Source organism: Mustela nivalis (genome assembly GCF_964662115.1).
Source record: "Mustela nivalis genome assembly, chromosome: 18".
NCBI classification, from domain to species: Eukaryota; Metazoa; Chordata; class Mammalia; order Carnivora; family Mustelidae; genus Mustela; species Mustela nivalis.
Window position 1 is genome coordinate 12,831,024 of NC_139037.1, and position 20,350 is coordinate 12,851,373.

General features: G+C 41.7%; 1 protein-coding gene across 6 annotated transcripts in view; it reads right to left on the minus strand.

Moving 5' to 3' along the window:
- Window positions 1–20,350, minus strand: part of HYDIN (HYDIN axonemal central pair apparatus protein) — a 381,505-nt gene that overhangs the window by 148,068 nt on the left and 213,087 nt on the right. For all 6 annotated transcript variants that reach the window (XM_082712191.1, XM_082712193.1, XM_082712188.1 and 3 more), the window contains 3 exons: window positions 10,926–11,164; window positions 6,705–6,978; window positions 4,780–4,923 (listed from right to left, as the gene is read on the minus strand). In XM_082712191.1, coding sequence (XP_082568317.1) covers window positions 4,780–4,923; window positions 6,705–6,978; window positions 10,926–11,164 — 657 coding nt within the window. The remainder of the gene's footprint in view (window positions 1–4,779; window positions 4,924–6,704; window positions 6,979–10,925; window positions 11,165–20,350) is intronic.

Genomic DNA, 20,350 nt, shown 5'->3' on the forward strand with positions numbered 1-20,350 from the left:
TTGTTTGACACAGTCTTCCTTCTGCTGTGGTCCCTGTCCCCTGGCTCTAGCTCGGAGGGGCTCAGGGAACCAGGGCCGGTGATGTCTCTGTCAGTTTGGGCTGCTATAATGAATGTCATAGACAGGGTGCTTTAAGCGACAGACATTGATGTCTCAGAGTTCTGAAGGCTAGAGAGTCCAAGATCAAGGTGCCAGCAGATCTGGTGTCTGGCTTAGACGGCTGTCTTCTCACATGGCTGAGAGGGAGATCATCTCTCTTGTCTCGAATTTCAGGGCACTCCTCCCATTCCTGAGGGCTCTGTCTTCACGACTTATTACCTCCCAAAGGCCCCACCTCCAGCATCACCACTCTGAGGACTAGGAGTTCAGTCTATGAATCTGGGGTCGAGGGTTCAGGAGGACACAAACATTCAGTCCTTAACAGCTGGCTTAAGCCTCCTCTGCCTTCGTTGTACTCCACTGGTCCCCTGTGCACACCCAGAGTTCTTTCAGGGGTTCGGTCTGGCACTTGGCACGAGATGCTAGCCATTGTTTCCCTCCCTCTAATACAGGTACTGGCTTCACCTTGTATTTGCAGATGATATAATACAGTCTGGGGAAGGGATGAAGCAGCATGTTGGGGCCATACAAAGGCTAACTACCCAGTGACCTTCCTTCAGACAGTGCTGTCACCTCAGGAAGCCGTGACGTGAAGAAGCCATACTTGGTTGGTTTTGGCAAGAGGCCATTTAGAGGTTAGCGATGACAAGGAGTCGATGCACACAGAGCCATTCTATTTTAAAATGACCCCTTCTCTCTGGGTTGTTTGTTTGTCTCCCCACATATCAGGAGACGGGATTTGCTGCTGGACTTCATGAAGCAAACTGGCTGCTACTTTCAGTTGACCTTTTCAATTCCACAGAGATGTGGCTTTATCTGTGTGGTTATGAGTGGTACCACAGTTATAAAGTAGATCAAATCTGAGGAAATGGTTATAGAAGAATTCTCCCCATAGGCAGGGCTGGTATCATCAGATATCTAATGTCCTGGTATCTAATGTCCTAAATCAGACCCACTGCCTTGAGCCCCAAAAGAGACAGGACAGATAATTGGGTGTTACATAATTAACTCGGAACACCAACACCAACAGACCTCTTGTGCATGCTGGTTAATAAAGTTGCATTTCTTCATTGTCCCTGATAGGGCTTACATGTGAGTGGGAAATAATGAAAAACACAGTAGTTGAACAGAGTTCACAGTTACGATATTTGGGGGGAAGAAGAGAAGGGCAAAAGGAAACGAACACAGAGTTATGATAATTTGTTTCTTAATTCAGTAAGTTGCTATCTTATTCAAAATATTTGCTCTTTTATTCTAGTGATAACAGAGATTTAAACAAGAATTAAAAAAAAAAACACCTAAGGCTTAAGGATATAAAAAGAAGGAAAGGAACACTATGCACACATTTTTATGAGTGTTTATAGGTTCACAAAAAAAATCTAATAAGAAACCAGCCTGCATATTCAACATACACTGTAATGTCTTGCATAAAATATTCAATAAATATTTGCTGAATTTTCTCTGAATAACCAAATTTAGAGGAAATGCAATGTCATTGAATTTGGTGCAGCTGTTGCCAATAAATTTCTCTCCTGATTACTTTAAAAGGAAAATTTTAAGATAGAGCAATGAAAATGTAATAACTAAGCAGGAACTCGTGTAGTATTAATTTTTATATATCTCATAGAGCTTGTTACAGTTGACCATCCTGTAACTGAAACCCCTATTCTACTTCTTCAAAGTCTACTTTCCCCACTAGCCTATTAAGCCAGGGTTTTGCTGTGTCTTTGCTGCCATATGATGTAAGTGCCCCCAAATTATCTGTTGGTTTGAAGTGAACTTGTACACCTGCCCTCCCCTCCTTGATTATAAGCTCCCTTATTCCTCTCCTAGCAGAGCACTTTATCTACGGTGGATGCTCAAGAGATGTTTAATATGAACGAAATATAATGGAATCCACTACCAGAAACAATGGTCTTGAACATTCTCCTGCGAGTCTCCAGGTAACAGAAGGATTCCTGGTGGCTTGCTCCATAATCAGTTAGGCACTGCCAAACTCAGTCCATCTGTAGGACACCACGTCAGGACCTAGCTTTGATTACATATGTTCCACGCTATGGAACAACAGCTTAATTAATACTTAGTTTTCCCAGTTGGCTGTGAGATTCATCTGGGAGGGACTATTCTCACTGTTCTATCCCTAGTCTCAACACAGTGCCTGGTTTGTGGTAGGCCTTGATAAATATTCCATTAGGCAGCCAGTATGACTGTTCCAATGAATACATCTGACCATGTCACTCCTCTCCCTGCCTATAGCCCTCCAACGGCCACCCAGAACAAAACCCAAAGTCAAGAACATGCCTCCCAGTCATGCCAAACCCATCTGGCCTCTGCCCATTTTCTCTAGATGGCCCTCCTGTCATTCTGGGCACATTCTCTAAGGTGACCTTTTAGTTCTGTTTACTCCCAACCTCTTTCCTAACTCAGGCCCTTTGTATGTGCTGTTCCCTCTGCTTGTGATTCTCTGCCCTGCCCTCGTCACCAGACTCACTTCTATTTCTCCTTCAAGTCTCAGCGTGAGGCCCTTGCTGAAGGAAGCCCTCTGAGATCACATGTACAAATAAAGCCATGTCTCCAAGGCATGTTCTCACAGAGCCTTTTATCTCTTTTCCATGGCACGTTTAAGACTGAATCTTAAATAAATAATTTTAATAATTTGTTTAGTCTGTAACCTCAACCAGTCTCTTAGCTTTGACTATGTCAGGCTGGTTCACCAGATTTCCAGCCCCAATACAGTCCTCAGCTTGGAAGAGATATTCTCTACGTCTCTGGTTTGGGTTTTATGTAATTCTAGGATGGAAGTCTGCTTAGGAATAGGCGACATCCTGCTGTGATGTGTCGCCCACCTCCTCACCATCCTGACCCCCTGCACCAAGCAGCGACCATTCCCAGCTTTCCCCATCCTCTGCCTCCTCCATTCATTGCATGTCCCCAATGGCCATATAAAGTCATGGGCATTTATAGCCACATAAATTAAAGAGTGTGAATCTGTTTAAGTTGATAATTCTCAGGCGGTGTTAGGTGATCTGCATAACAGCCTAACTTCCATTTCCATTTCCTCACACGTGCGATGGGAACAACAACAGAAGCTACAGCACAGATTGTCGTGAGGAAACAGCTGGGAAAGTGCATGTGAGAAGCACAGCTTGATGCCACTGGATACCATTCAGTTAAGTGGTGGCTATTCTTTTTTTTTTTTTTTTTAATTTAAATTCTAGTTATTTAACATACAGTGCAATATTGATTTCTGGAGTAGAATTCAGTGGTTCATCACTTACGTACAACACCCAGTGTTCCTCAGAAGTGCCCTCCTTAATGCCCATCACCCATCCCCTACCCCCCTCCCTCCAGCAACTCTTAGTTTACTCCCTGTCATTAACAGTCTCTTCTGGTTTGTTTCCCTCTCTTCTTTTTTTCCCCCTCTGATATGTTCATCTGTTTTGTTTCTTAGATTCCACCTATGAAATCACATGGTATCTGTCTTCCTCTGATTGACTTATTTCACTTAGCATAATACACTCTAGCTCCATCTGTGTCTTCATGACTAGCAAGATTTCATTCTTTTTGATGGCTGAGTAATATTCCACTATATCTATCACATCTTTAACCATTCATCATTTGATGGACATTTGGTCTCTCTCAATAGTTCAGCTACTGTTGATTATGCTGCTATAAACACTGGGGGGTGTGTACCTTTTCAAATCTGCATTTTTGTATCCTTTGGGTAAATACCCAGTAGTGCAATTGCGGTATCATAGGGTAGCTCTAGTGTTATTTTTGAGGAACCTCCATTCTGTTTTCTAGAGTGGCTGCACCAGCTTGCATTCCCACCAACAGTGTAAGAGGGTTCCCCCTTCTCGTCACCCTCACCAACACCTGTTGTTTCTTGTGTTAGTTTGAGCTGTTCTTACGGGTGTGAGGTGGCATTTCATTGTGGTTTTGATCTGTATTTCCCTGATGCTGAGTGATGTTGGGCATATTTTGTTTTGTCTGTTAGCCATCTGGATGTGTTTTTTTGCAGAAGTGTCTATTCATGTCTTCTGCCCATGCCTTAACTGGATTATTTGTTCTTTGGGTGTTGGGTTTGATAAGTTCCTTACAGATTTTGGATACTAACCCTTTATCAGATATGTCATTTGCAAATACAGGCTGCCTTTTAGTTTTGTGATTGCTTCCTTTGTTGTGCGGAAGCTTTATATCTTGATGAAGTCCCAACAGTTTATGTTTCCTTTTGTTTCCCTCGCCTCCGGCCTCCGGCGATGTGTCTAGTAAGAAGTTACTACGGCTGAGGTCAGAGAGGTTGCTAGTGGCACCTATTCTTACTGATTATAATTATCAATAATTCTACTCCAACCCTTTCTATACTGTGATGTTTATTTAATCTAGTTAGAGTAAAAAGATCAACTAAAATGCATTTTTAGTGTGCTGGAATACCCCTTCACTTACTTTGGTCTTCTAAATCAGGAATGGTGGAAGTAGAATTTCCATAGCAATTTACATTTCAGAGGAAAGTAGGTTTAGATTCAGAAGGTTTAATTCAATGTGTATTGGCCTCTGAAGCTTACAAGACACTGGCTGGGTGTGGGTGTCAACAGTCTTCCCATTAATTTAGCTTCCAAAATGAAAATGTGAACATGCTGACCCCTCCCCGACCCACCCCGGGCAGCCAGCCACACTGACCTTCTCCAGTCGGTATATGAGCTGTTTCGTGGACAGCTGGATAAGCGGCGCTATAAACTCACAGAGGATATTCACAGTCATCACCAAGCTCTTCCCCTTTTGTGCCCCGATCATGGCATGGCACACCAGCTTTTCTTTGACTTTCTGTAGAGGAGATACACCGGCACTTTTGGAATATCCATTGCTCTGAAAACTTATTTCTCAACAATCAGCAAGCTAATTCTCAACTACCTGCCTGGAAACCCCAGGGGAAAAAGCACGTTCTTCTGAGCGGTGCATTTCAGGGATGCTCTCTGTCACGCTATTATTAAAGCCTGACTGGCCGACTATGTCCTGCGTGGATCCTGTGTTGGTTTCTGACTGCTCCTGAGGACACAATCGATTTACATTCAGTTTAACATGTATTATGTATCAGGATGGTTAGGGACTGGGCATACAGAACAGTGGCAGACGAGGCAGGTAAAATCCATCCTGGGCTTAAAGTTCAATGGTACATACAAGATTTCTTATCAAGCTAGTCAGGAGCTACGACTAGAAAAATGTTGCCTTTCATTCTTGAGTATTTAAAAATCATGCTATAGAAACCAATATTTCTTTGGACCAAAGAGGCCCAGATTTTTATAAAGTACAAAGGGCTTAGAGTGAAGTGATATCTCGAATAGTTTATACTGAAGAATATTCAGGTTTTGGATGTTAATGAATTTAAGTCTCTTCTCAATTATGTACTACAACAGGGAAGAACATTCGGGAGGCTTTTAGTAAATCTTAAACTGAATTTAGAATCCCAGCTGCTCAGATTTAATGCCTTTAAAAATACGATCAGCTCTCGAGAACAACATTGTAGATGTGCTCCCGCAACAGACTGCCAGTGTCTTGAGATGAGGGGCTGCGTTCTAGCCATCATGCAGCCTCAGTGCCTAGCACAGTATTTGTCGTGGGGTACATAGTCGGTAAAAGTTGGCTGAATCCCTGAATACCAGAAAGAAAGAGCACATTATTTACTCCACAATGGGAAATAACCTTTTCATTTTTGCACTGAGGATGTGTTTTTGCCTGAAAATGCTCTGCGAAGAAAGAATGTAAAGCAAATAAAGTCTGTGACCCTAGAGGAGCTAAGGCAAGGGACGGGCTTTCCCATCTTGTCTGCTGGGAGACCAATTTCTCCCATTTCCTATTGCGTGAGGAAAAAGTTCAGTATCACCTCCTACTTGAGTGACACCAGCAGGAGCTCAAGCATGATCATTTTGTATCCACAGAGCTCGCATTTGTGAGGTAGAAGAGGCTCAGGTGTGATTTAGGACGTTTCTTTTATTTTTTTGATGGTTTCCAATTTCTATGAGGGAATACAAATAAACAGACAATGATTTGGAACTGCTTAAATGTTTAAAGCAGAATAGTGATGATATAAATATGAGCAGGACATCAAAGCTGATAATAACTCAGCTTTTTAGTTGACAAGCAAAACAATGATGGTTATAAATAGGAAACTGTTGTGTGAGGTTGAGAGGGAAGGGACCAAGGATGTCCCAATCCTTAGATAGGAGAGTTGCCTGAGAGTGTCTCTAAAAACATCCTTTTTGAAGAAATGTGAAATTAATATTGCTAAGTGTTGAGAGGAGGCTTAGCTTTGGCTGAACGCTGGCTATCCCTCTGCCAAAGACTTGCTGGCTGGTCCCTGCTGACCCTGGGGAGGAGAACATACTTGAAATGGCAGTGTAAGGTTAGGCTCATGGTAGCTGTAGAAACAAACAGAAAACTGAGCAGAGCTGAACCCTGAGAGCAATGGGTGCTGCCATGGTAACTCCGTGCTGTGTGAAATGAGCAACCACATCCTTTCTTCAGATAAATGTCAAGGGACTCTCCTAAGAAATAGAGCAAAGATTTATTTAGGGGAAAAATAGCTTCTAAATGTGCTATCCTCTTACCCTGGGAGTAGCAGAATAGCCTTCGAGTATCACGTCGATCGTCTGGTCGGGGTACAGCTCCATTCTGACGGGATGGAGCTGAAACACGGGGCCCAGGGGCACCCTGGACTCCTGGGAGCCCTGAGGTTGGGGCTGGCTCTTAGCAAGACCCTTCTTAGCTAGGCCCTTCTTGCTCAGCTTGCCCTGTGGACGAAAATCTTCATTCATCCAGAACAACTGTTGGACCCGACGCCCTTTGTTGGTCAACTTGAAGTGGTAATAGTAGGTGTCCAGGCTGGAAAAGAGGAGCAGGGGTTGAGAGCACTCAGCTTTGGGGTGTTCTGTTCAGTTTACCACACTTGGGATTTACTCCTCTGAAAGTACTTAAAAAGGGAGTAAAGAAATGGACATTATTATTTTTTTTAATTTAGGAAGGCTACATGATGAGGCTATGAGGAGGCTCCGCAGTAACACTTTTAACACAGGACACTTTTATGTCCATTAAAACATAATGGAGTCCACAGCCTTGAGTCCGGCACCTGGGTCTGGTCCCTGAGTTTCCATCACCAGGGACAGGGCACAGAACACAGACACAGTATGTGCGAAAACCACTCTAATTTATGAGAAATGATTCTGAGGAGTGATAGGAAGACAAAATACCTCCTGGAGGAGAAATATATTTCAACCCCTGTTGAGTAAATTTCCACTGACTGAGCAAAATACCTTGTGATGTGCTCAACTTGAAGGGCACTTGGAAGAGAAACCACATATACCCAGCAAGCCCGGCCAGAGCTCAAGGGGACTGTATGATGGACCACAACCTCAGCTGGATTAGTCATTTTTCCTAGACTAGTCCTTTAAAAATGCTGCTATTTCATTCATGAATTCACTTTTTTGTTCATTCATCTATACTATAAATATTTATAAAGAACCTCTTGATTGGCTCTTTGTGAGGCACGGGATTTCTAAGAACTTGGCTCAAACATGATTTTGTTGAGTATTTTTTTAAAAACTGATTTAGGGACACTTGGGTAGCTCAGTTGATTAATCTGCCTTCATCTCAGCATCTGCTTTCAGCTCAGGTCATGATCCCAGGGTCCTGGGATCAAGTCCCACATCAGGCTCCCTGCTCAGCACGGAACCTGCCTCTCCCTTCTCCTTCCTGCTTATGTTCTCTGTTGCTATCTCTATCTCTCTTTCTCAAATAAATATATAAAATCTCAAACTCAACACATACAAAACAGATAATCATATCAAAAAATGGGCAGAAGCTATAAACAAACATTTCTCCAATGAAGACATACAAATGGCTATCAGACACATGAAAAAATGTTCATCATCATTAGCCATCAGGGAGATTCAAATCAAAACCACATTTAGATACCACCATACACCAGTTAGAATGGCCAAAATTAGCAAGACAGGAAACAACATGTGTTGGAGAGGATGTGGAGAAAGGGGAACTATTGGTGGGAATGCAAGTTGGTGAAGCCTCTTTGGAGAACAATGTGGAGATTCCTCAAGAATTTAAAAATAGAACTTCCCTATGACCCTGCAATTGTACTACTGGGTGTTTACCCCAAAGATACAAATGTAGTGAAAAGAAGGGCCATCTGTACCCCAATGTTTATAGCAGCAATGGCCACGGTCACCAAACTGTGGAAAGAACCAAGATGCCCTTCAACGGACGAATGGATAAGGAAGATGTGGTCCATATACACTACAGAGTATTATGCCTCCATCAGAAAGGACGAATACACAACTTTTGTAACAACATGGACGGGACTGGAAGAGATAATGCTGAGTGAAATAAGTCAAGCAGAGAGAATCAATTATCATATGGTTTCACTTATTTGTGGAGCATAACAAATAGCATGGAGGACATGGGGAGTTAGAGAGGAGAAGGGAGTTGGGGGAAATTGGAAGGGGAGGTGAACCATGAGAGACTATGGACTCTGAAAAACAATCTGAGGGGTTTGAAGGGGCGGGGGTTGGGAGGTTGGGGGAACCAGGTGGTGGGTATTATAGAGGGCATGGATTGCATGGAGCACTGGGTGTGGTTCAAAAATAATGAATATTGTTATGCTGAAAATAAATAAAAAAAATTAATCATTCAAAAAAATCCTAGAAAAATAAAAATAAAATAAAATAACTGATTTATAAGCTTACTTAAGTTTTTTTTCCCCCAGGGAGAAAACTCATCTCAGAATGGAGGACTTTTTTATTTTTAAAATTTTATCAGGCTTTGAGACTTCATCCCCTCTGTTTCTCATTACAAATAGCATCATAACTAATAAGTAAGTTGAAGCATCAGATAAATAATGAGTATTTGCCAGCTGTCAGATGTAACCATTTCTATCTAATTATGTGTCCATAGAGCATGTTTACTACAGTAGCTTGACTTCATGGTTAAGTCCAGGCTTTAGGGAAATAATAAATAATAAAAACTATTTATAAAGTAGGCAGTATCTCTGTCACTTGTACATGGTAGGTGTATCTTTCATCCTCACAGCAACCCAGTAATAATATCTTCTCCCATCTTATAGGTAAAGAAATAGAAGCTCTGAAAATTTAAGGGCGTTGCCCCAATATACGCAACCAGAAGAGGCGCCATATGGGTTTTTCTTCAGACAATTACGTTCAAAAAGTTGGCCAACTGTTTCTGTAAAGAGATGAATAATAAATACTTCAGACTTTGTAGGCCATGTGGTCTGTCATGACAACTCAACTCTCCATTGTAGTGTGAAAGGAGCCCCAGAAAATGTCTGTGTAGGAATGGGCACGGCTGTGTGCCAGTAAGACTGCATTTACAGGAGCAGGCAGTGGGCTGCTGTTTGCTCACCCCTGTTTTTGATGCTTCTCCTGGAGGTGGCTGGCATCATGATTTTATGGTGAAAAGAGTAACAGCAGGGTTTGTCCAGAGTAGAAATTGGCAGCTAAAAGCTGCTGTTTGCTTCTGCATTCATAGACAGCTATTAGCTAACCCTCCATTTCTAGGCAAGTGTCAGAAAATCCTCGGGGGCTATCTGACACTATTTGGAGACTAAGAAGAACATGTAATTAAGTCTGGCATGCAGTGTATTGTTTTCTATAATTATATTTGAGTGCACTTAACAAGAAATTTGGAAATAGAAGCATGGTATGCAATGACAAAATGCCCTAGCTTATGGCCACTAGATGGGTGGAGAGGAGTATTTTTATACCTAGTTGACACAAAAACTGTAATTGGATGCTTCTCTCAAAACATGTGCAATTCAACGATCTGACTCGCCTGTTACTTCATGCCTATTGGTTAATGTAGTTTCAATCAAGTGTCCTGTGTTGTAGATGGAGCAGAGGAAAAGGGGTGTGGATGGGCTTTTGGGGAGGGCCCCTAACTGATTTTTGTCAGGTACATCCTCTATAAGTATAGCGTGTCCATCTTGGTTTCAAGGCCTGTTACACCAGCCAGGAGATCTGTTCACAGTATTGCCACAGACAGGCCAGATTCAGCTGGCCCCCAAGAGTCCACTAGCAGCAGCCATGTGACTTCTCTGGGGAGCCTTGAATAAACCCCCACATATATCCTCCCCTGTTAAATACCAGAAAAATTACCAGCCTTGTAATAACTGATAATATACATTTTTAATCTTCCAAGTTATACTCTACTCAGGTCACTACCGAGTTGCGTCTGTGTTTTCTACATTCATGGAGAGGAATTAGCAGTGCATCAGAATTGAAGAGGAGACATCAGGGTTGAGATTCTAAATTTGTCACAAAGAAGCCACTATATGTTTGAGAGAAAAACGAACTTCCAGAATTCTCTTCTCTAGTGTGGAGGGATACAGCCTAGAGAACTCCACTCCGCTGTGCCTAGGAAATGTCTTCTGGCAGATAATGTACCCATTTGGAGGGAGATTAAAGACAGGAAAAGGGAGGGGAGGCTAAAGACGCTAGTTCTATTTACTTAAAATAGTTTTTCAGGGTGCCTGGGTGGCTTTATGGGTTAAGCCTCTGCCTTTGGCTCAGGTCATAATCTCAGGGTCCTGGGATTGAGTCCTGCATTGGGGTCTCTGTTCAGCGTGGAGCCTGCTTCCCCCTTTCTCTTTCTCTGCCTGCCTCTCTGCCTACTTGTGATCTCTCTCTGTCAAATAAATAAATAAAATCTTTAAAAAGAAATAAAAGTTTTTCAAGGTAGAGGCGATGCTCAGCTAATGCAACATCTCTAGTGTCTGTAAGAATCAACCCAGGAAGTCTCCCTACCTAAAATGTGCTCCCAAATTGAGTTCTGGAGCAAAGGGCTTATCTGAGACAATGGTGGAACCAACTCCAGAAGCCTGGACAGGAATCCGGTAAGTGTTGCTATTTTCTACGTCCAAGACGACCGTGTCTTTGAATGTCAGGATGTCGTTCACGTTGGCCGTCAGCGTCAGCTGAAGATCGGTTTCCGGGGGAACCATGCCCTCACTGGGTTCAACCGTCCACAGGGACTTTTTGTGTGCCTGCAACACAAGACTACAAGTTAACAGTGAAGATATTCTTGGCTTTTCATTCTGTTCATGTCGAATGGCTTCAAATGGCTGGCACTGCACATCAGAGACAAACATTATTTTTTTGAATCAAAGCAGCTGGGTGTTTGTTGGCTTTTCTTTTTTTCAGAAAGCAATCTGATTCTAAAGAGCAAACCTACAATTCCACTTTTGAATGCTCTGTGAAGGTTCTTTATATCTCTTTCTCAGGGTGACAGTCCAGTTCTCTAACAAGCTTATCATTTTTTAAAATTTTATTTATTTATTTATTTGACAGACAGAGATCACAAGTAGGTAGAGAGGCAGGCAGAGAGAGAGAGAGAGAGGAGGAAGCAGGCTCCCTGCTGAGCAGAGAGCCCGATGCAAGACTTGATCCCAGGACCCTGAGATCATGACCTGAGCCGAAGGCAGCGGCTTAACCCACTGAGCCACCCAGGCACCCTCTAACAAGCTTATATTAATGATCTGCCTTAGTCTCCAAATTCTGAGATACCAACAGAAGGTACAGCATCTTTCCTGGAATCTGTAATTTTTAAAACAAATGTTTTTCAAGGGCAAAGTTTCTATGATGTTATAGTGAGGATGAACAACTTTCATTAATGAACACAATACAGGAAGTTTTGATATATATTATTTCATAATCAATGGAATTTCATTTGCTAATGTTTCAAACTCATTTTGAAATAAATGACAGGACTCATTAATAGAGTTGAGAGTGATGCCCACCAATCTATTTCCATTAACCACTTAGACTCTCATAGCTCACTCTTTCCTCCCTAAGGTCTTTGGCCAAATGATACCTCTCAACGAAATCTACTCTGCCTATCACATTTTAAATTGCAAACCTTCCCCCCAGTACTCCTGATCCCCTTTGCCCTGTTCACTTTTTTCCCCCTGGATCTCGGATTTTGGAAGGTGAAGAATTTACTCCATCAGAACACAGAAATGGACGCATAACTTGGTATTTCAACTCCTATGGGGAATTGTAGGCCTGGGTTTCATACCTGTCTGCTGTTAGGAAAAATGGAAGGGCAGCTTCAAGAAAAAATAAGAAAGTTCTAGACCAGATCATCTCAGCTGTTGGCCCTTATTCCCAAATTAGTGGTCTTGGAGCATTCTACATAGTTTTGCTCACTTATGAGACTCAGCTTACAAATAAAACATAAATCAATGCCATTTTTTCCTTCTTTTATCAAAAAGCAAATGCCTTTCAGAAGAAGGTTCTGTCCTGTTACAGCCATTTATTTTCCTCCTCTAGCCAGTAGCACAGGTCAATCCTCTGTTCACAACGAAGATAGGGTGTCACCAGCTTAAGTGCTATTTCAAGTCAGGGGACATTAGTTTTCAATGGATGCGTACCATTTCTGTCCTGATTCCTGCTGACACAGGTTGGCTACTCTGGAAAGAAGATATGAAGTTGTTCTCAAGGGCTGAATTGGAGAGCTTTCTCTTCGATGAAGCTTATTAATCAATGTTTGGCATAAAAACAAGCAGCAAAGTATACCATAGAGCTCACGAACAAGGCACATTAAAATGCCAACTGCTAAGGTACTGGACTATTCTTCTCCAAAGTCAAGCTTTAAACTGCTCTAACACCCTTGTGTCTCTTTGCTCTTTGACTTTTAGGGATGTCCTTTGCTACTAGGAAGGACTTGGCATATGTGATATTTTCTGTAATTAGATGGCAGTTCTGATGGGAGAAGGAACGGATGAATGATGATCATCATAGCTATGGGGGACACTGCACAACCTTTCAAAACCCCAATAGAGTAAGATGAAGGACATGGGTTAGGCAGAAGGGCTCTGAAGGAAAGGGATGTGGGTTCGAGTCCCAGTGCCACTGCTTTCCAACCACTGGATCTTGGGCATGTTACTTAGCCATGCCCAGGCTCAGTGTTCTCATCTGGAGCTTGTGACACCAGCTGCACCCTCCCCTCAGTGCTGACCGTGGTGATGCTTCAGCGAGGTCTGGCATGTGAGACTTGGAGCAGCGTCTGACAGGGTAAGTCCTCACAAATGACATCATTGTCATCATTTCACCAAAATATGAAATGCTCCACATGACACATGATTATAGGCTCGCTGTATTTGCTAAAAATAATAGATTACAAAACTGAGGAAACAAAGAGGGATGCTAAGGAAGCACATGACAGACACTACCCTTGCCAGAAGAGAAACAGCATGTGAGTGTCTGTGGAAGGCAGAGTTGTAAGGTGGCCCCCAAGGTGTCTGTGTCCTGGTGTACTGGTATCTTTTCCCAGTTATTTAATCAAACATGAATCTAGGTGCTATGAAGGGATTTTGGAGATAGCGTTAAGGTCCCACGTCCACTGATTTTAAGATGGGGAGATTATCCTTAGTGGATCCGATGAGCCCTTCAAAGGGATTGGGCTCACTCTGGAGGACAGTATGGTGATTCCTCAAAAAGTTAAAAATAGAACTATGCTACAACCCAGCAATTGCACTATTAGGTGTTTATCCAAAGGATACAAACAGTGATTTGAAAGGGCACGTGCACCCCAATGTTTATAGCAGCAATGTCCACAATAGCCAAACTGTGGAAAGAGCCCAGATGTCCATCAACAGATGAATGGATAAAGATGTAGTGCGTGCACACACACGCACACACGGAGTACTACTCAACCTTCAAAAAGAATGAAATCTTGGCATTCGCAATGATGTGGATGGAACTAGAGGGTATTATGCTAAGTGAAATAAGTCAATCAGAGAAGGACAAATACATGATTTCATTCATATGTGGAATTTAAGAAACAAAGCAGATGGACATGGGGGAAGGGAAGGAAAAAGAAGATGAAAACAGAGAGGGAGACAAACCACAAGAGGCTCTTAACTATAGGAAACATACTAAGGGTTGCTGGAGGAGAGGTGGGTTGGGGGAGGAGGTGACTGGGTGAGGGGCATTAAGGAGGGCACTGGGTGTGATGAACCCTGGGTGTTACATGCCACTGATGAATCACTAAATTACCTCTGAAACAAAGCAAAACAAAACAAAAAAGGTGGGGAGATTACCCTTAGTGGATGAGATGAGCCCTTAGGGTTTCACATATTTGTTCCAAAAATGATAAAAATGAGCTTTCCTAAGCCTCCATCTAAACTTCAGCAATAGCTGTCTCTGGTTCTGGTTTTTTCCGAGAATTGGGGGTAAAAAGGCTGAGTCCTTAGAGCAGCCCGTGAACAACACATACAGAAGGTTAGTACATGCATGCCCACGGGACTGTGAAAGATGGAAAGATGATGATCTTCTGCAATTCAGAATTCCGTGCCTGCTGGTGATGAGTGTGACACCCTGACATTTCACGTGTCTGAAGATAACGTCTGCTTTTTACCTGATAATAGTGCATCAGCGCACTTCTGAGGCAGCGCTCAGCTCCCAAGGTAATACAGTCAGAGCTTTTACAAGTTTCCTCATGGTGTTTTTAATACTTGCCATGAAAGGTGGAAGTGAATGCTATTGTTTGCACATGTCATCTCAACAATAAATGAGTGGGAATGTACTTAGGCAGACCTCCTCTTCCATGGTGCAAATGACCGTGGAGCTTGAAGAAAATGCTGTGGGCTTTCTCCAAAATGACTTGTTTGCCAGTTAAAATCTGCAAGAATTTCCTTCCATGGAATGAGAAGGCACAAATAACAACAGGAACCACTGTGCAGAGCTAGGGATTTCTTTGGATTAATGCTATTATCTCAGCAGACGATCAATTCTTTGTGGAATAAGGACAATGAACAGTCACAGAGGCCTTTCTCTTTTTCCGTCTGCTAAATGCTATCTCGACTCATTTGATTCTCTTCCCTGAAGTGAGTCACTTTGCTACTTAAAATAATTAACTGAGAATTAGGAGATGAAGTGTGAAAGAAACGGTGCTGGGGCTTTATAAGAGAGCCAGGGAAGGGTAATGTTTACAGGAGTGGGCTCTGAAGTCACATGACTTGGTGGTCGACTATGGACTCTGCCATTTGTAGCCACGTGATCCAGGACTAATTAAAAAATCCATTTCAGTTTCCTCATTGTTAAATGTGCTGTTTGAAGATGAAATAAAATAGGTTCAAGCATCCAGCATTTGGTCTACCATAGAGTAAAAGCTCAATAAATGGAGGGTATTATTAACATTATCTATCAAAACTTCACATCCAGCTTCCTTTCCTGCTGGTGTCCTCCCCCAGTCTTCAGTAGTGACAGGGTTCTTTCTCCCAGGCCTGACCCTGAGCCTCTCCTGCTGAAGATACTGGAAAGCTCTCCAAGGTCTGGAACAATGGTGTTGAATCCTTTATCCCCTTCGAGAATGCGATGGAAACCCACCACAGAAAATGTAAACACACACACACACACACACACACACACACTTTACATATAATTTCTAGGGTTCGTGGTGGATATTTGCCACTTACTCCATGTGCAACATGGCAGCCTATAAACAAGACTGGAATACCAGACAGAAGCCTTTGGTCTGGAGAATCTGTCCCCAGTTCTTCATAAGAGGGCCCCAGTGCACTTGTCCAGGCTTCCTTCCTAGGCACTGTCAATTTTCAACATGCACCCCCGGCTTCTGCCCTACCAGCTCACCCATCCTTCCCAAGGGTACTGAACGTCATCACTGCATTTAACCACGCTAGTCTCGGGGATCGCACACCCCCTTTCTCGGTCTTCTGCCTCCTCCTTCCAGTCTCCACTCAAATGTTTCATGTATAAACACTTTAAGTTTTATAGAAGAATTAATCCCTTCCTCCCTGTGGGTACATATCATAACACAGTGCACTGTAAGACTGGATTGGTTGTGTATTCATTTCCTCTTCTGAGATTGTAAACCCTTCAAAGAAAGAGACCATCCTGTGTGTTTTGATGCCTCTCACTTCAGTTAGCACAGTACCAGGCATGAGGAAGGTGTTCAAAAAAATTTTTTTTGTCAATAAATACATGAAAATACTCAGCCCTACCAGGAAGCCCAAGAAGCACTTACAATAAGACTTTTTTTTTTTTCTCCATCTGCCAGATTTGGCAAAAATAAACCAAATGCTGGCAAGGGTCTGGGAGACAGTGACATGCTTCAGCACTGCTGGGGGCAAGATGTAAATTGGTATAAATTTTCTAGGAGATAATTTCACAAGATATGTCAAGTCTTTTAGTGATGTTCATGCCAAAGGATCATTTCTAGAAGCTCAGTTTAAGGAAACGGTGAGGAATGAGATTGGCAATGAGGACACGAGCATTGTTTACGGTGGTGAAAAACTGGAAACAATTTATCAGTAGGGGATTAATGAATCAACTGTGGTGGATCCAAGAGATGAAATAAAATCAGTCACTGAAATGATCTGAACAGGAATATTCCTTAATGATTCATATTGAACTTGACTATACTTCATTGCTGAGTGAAAATAGCTGGTAATGAAGTACTGTTATCCAATGGGAGGGATTAGAAATACACAAACATACACACACACAGTGATGTTTCAGAAGATATACACTGAAAATTTAAGAGTGATTATATGCTTGGTGGCAGCATGAGTGGTTTTTTTCTTTTTCCATTTGTTCTACAAGGATAATGTCAATTGCATGGTAAGAAGACATGCATTTGTATTTATTGAAGAAAGAACCTGTCCTAAAAGGATATGGGCACTCTCTTTAGCGCCCATGTAATTTTAACTTTGTTTGCTCTCTTGATTCCATTTCATTCTCAATTTCTTTATTTCTTAGAAGTTTTTCTTTGTAAGTAAATAATACAGGTATACAGCGTAAAACTCAAATGAGTATAAGGGTCAAGAATCTCTCTCTCTCTCCTGTCTGTTGATGGACACTAGCTGCCATCCTGAGAGGCAACCACTGTTGGTGGTTTTCTGCATATCTTTCCAGAGATTCTTTATGACTTAAAAAAAAAAAAAAGCCCATTTACATCTATACTATGTTTTCTTATTCAAATGGTAATAGCATAATACTTTCCTGAAGCCAGATTTAAATTTTCAAATTTTTATGAAATGTACACATACGAATAATTTGCAAAGTCATATGGTTCTAAGAAAAAAAAACCATGAAAAATAGTAATCCCTTGAACCTACTTTTCCACCCTTCCCCACTATTCCCATCTTTGTCCTTTAACAGAGGCAACAGCTATTCATTCTTTTTGCATTTTCTTTTAGCATTTGCCTTCCTCTAAGGCATCTACTGCTACTTCTTCATTTTACAATTGGAGCATTACCAGTTTACTTCTCTCTACAGAAGACAATGACAGCTCTCTTCTTTTCCTCTCTCCATCACTTTTTTGCCCCCCCACCCACCCAAATATAGTTAAAATGTATTTTCTGGTGAGAATCTATACTATTATGAGCATGCGGATACTATTCACAGCTGAGCTATGAAGAGCGTACTGTGATTACATTTCCATTTGTGTACAACTTTTATTTTCCCAGGAGTTAGTGTCTTGTCTTTTCTTGTTGTTGGATGTATCTATCATGGACGCATCCCCAAGCTCTCAAAGGGGTAAATGTCTTCTCAGTACTTTCAGAAACATCCGATTTTGTATCAGCTGCATTTTCTTAGAGATAAATCTCTCCTGGAGTGATCTGTTCTGCAACCTCTGCCTGGAGTGGCTGCTCTCTGGCCTCCTAAGAATGCCACATAGCACGCTCTGTGTATTCCTTGAGTTTCTTTCCTGTATCTGAGCCCCTGTATCCCAGATCTCATGTTTTCCTCACTTTGGTGGGGAATGTTCTTCAGTACCTTCCCAAGGAATGATTCATGGAGGGTAAATGCTTTGATCTTGCATGCCTGAAATATCTTTATTCTACCCCCACACTTGATTAATCTTGTGGTTGGATGATGAATTCAAAACTAAAATTTATTTTCCTTCAAAAAGTCTTTTTTCCACCCCAGGTTTGCTGTCTAGAAATTAGAGGTCACTCTAGTTCCCGATTTTTTTTTTTTTTTTTTGAGCACAAATACTTTTCCATCTGGAATTTAAAGGTGTATTCTCTAATGGGCTTATTTTCATTAATTATTCAGCATATTTGATGAGTCTTTTCCATAAGTTCTGGAGACATTCCTTGCATAATCTCCTCACCTCCATTTTTAAATTTATTCTTTATGGAACTACTTATTTGTATCTTTAAAATGCTGGAAAAAATCACTTAATTTTCTAATCTTTTCTCCTTGTTTCTAGATTTCCCTCCTGTTGTTCTACTCTCTAATAGCTTCTCAATTTTATTTTTCAATTCTTTTATCAAAATTTTCCCTTATGTGACTGTATTTTTAACTTCTATGACAATTTTATTGCTCCTTTAAAAAATATATCACCCTGCTCTTATTCATGGAAAAAAAAAAGTCATCTTTTATTTTCCTAAGATTACTAATGATCATTTTAAGCTTTCTTCTCACTGTATTGCCTTTGTCTCCTCCAGGTTCTCAACCTCGTGTTTTCTGGTTCCCTGCTGCTGCATTACAGGCTTTCTTTTCTTTTCTTTCTTTCTTTTTTTTTTTTAATATTTTATTTATTTATTTGACAGAGAGAGAGAGAGAGATCACAAGCAGGGAGAGAGGCAGGCAGAGAGAGAGGGGGAAGCAGGCTCCTTGCTGAGCAGGGAGCCCGATGTGGGGCTCGATCCTAGGACCCTGAGATCATGACTGGAGCTGAAGGCAGAGGCTTAATCCACTGAGCCACCCAGGTGTCCCTATAGGCTTTCTTGACGCAGCTTCATTCAGTCCTTGTGAAGCACTAAAACTGTATGTGCTCAAGCAAGGGCCACCAGATATTTTAAATGCCCAACTATCAGTTTATTTCTGCCTTTCCTTGAAGTTAGTGAAACTGCCCAGAGAATATTCCAATCTGCTGCTCATGTGCTGGGGATTAAGGGAGAAGGGGGCCTTTCAGAATGAAAAATTGCTAGTAGTCCTCTTATTTTCACAATGGTAGCCTGCCCTCAGCAGTGCCTGAGAGTCAGCAGCCAGTTTACTATTATTCCTTTTCAAATAAACGGTCTTTGTGTCTCTGGTTTTAAGCAGTTTTACTATAATGTGTCTAGATGTGGTTGTCTTTCTATTTATCTTGCTTTATGTTTATAATCTTTTTTTAAATTTTATTTTTTATTTTCAGCATAACAGTATTCATTATTTTTGCACCACACCCAGTGCTCCATGCAATCCATGCCCTCTAATAATACCCACCACCTGGTTTCCCCAACCTCCCACCCCACGCCCCTTCAAACCCCTCAGATTGTTTTTCAGAGTCCATAGACTCTCATGATTCACCTCCCCTTCCAATTTCCCCCAACTCCCTTCTCCTCTCTAACTCCCCATGTCCTCCATGCTATTTGTTATGCTCCACAAATAAGTGAAACTATATGATAATTGATTCTCTCTGCTTGACTTATTTCACTCAGCATAATCTCTTCCAGTCCCGTCCATGTTGCTACAAAAGTTGGGTATTCGTCCTTTCTGATGGAGGCATAATACTCCATAGTGTATATGGACCACATCTTCCTTATCCATTCATCCACTGAAGGGCATCTTGGTTCTTTCCACATTGGCGATCGTGGCCATTGCTGCTATAAACATTGGGGTACAGATGGCCCTTCTTTTCACTACATCTGTATCTTTGGGGTAAATACCCAGTAGTGCAATGGCAGGGTCATAGGGAAGCTCTATTTTTAATTTTGAGGAATATCCACACTGTTTTCCAAAGAGGCTTCACCAACTTGCATTCCCACCAACAGTGTAAGAGGGTTCCCCTTTCTCCACATCCTCTCCAACACATGTTGTTTCCTGTCTTGCTAATTTTGGCCATTCTAACTGGTGTAAGGTGATATCTCAATGTAGCTTTAATTTGAATCTCCTTGATGGCTAGTGATGACAAACATTTTTTCATGTCTGATAGCCATTTGTATGTCTTCATTGGAGAAGTGTCTGTCCATATCTTCTGCCCATTTTTGGATATGATTGTCTGTTTTGTGTGTGTTGAGTTTTTTCATCCTTTTATTCCTTTCCCTTTTCATTTTGGGTGGTTTCTTCTGACATGTCTCCCACTTCCACAATTCTCTCTTCATCTGTATCTAATAAGCAGTTAAGCCCATCCACCAAGTCCCTAATTCCAATTGTATTTTTCAGGTCATCAGTTCCATTTGTTCTCTTCTATACTTTCTTTAGTTTTACCAAAA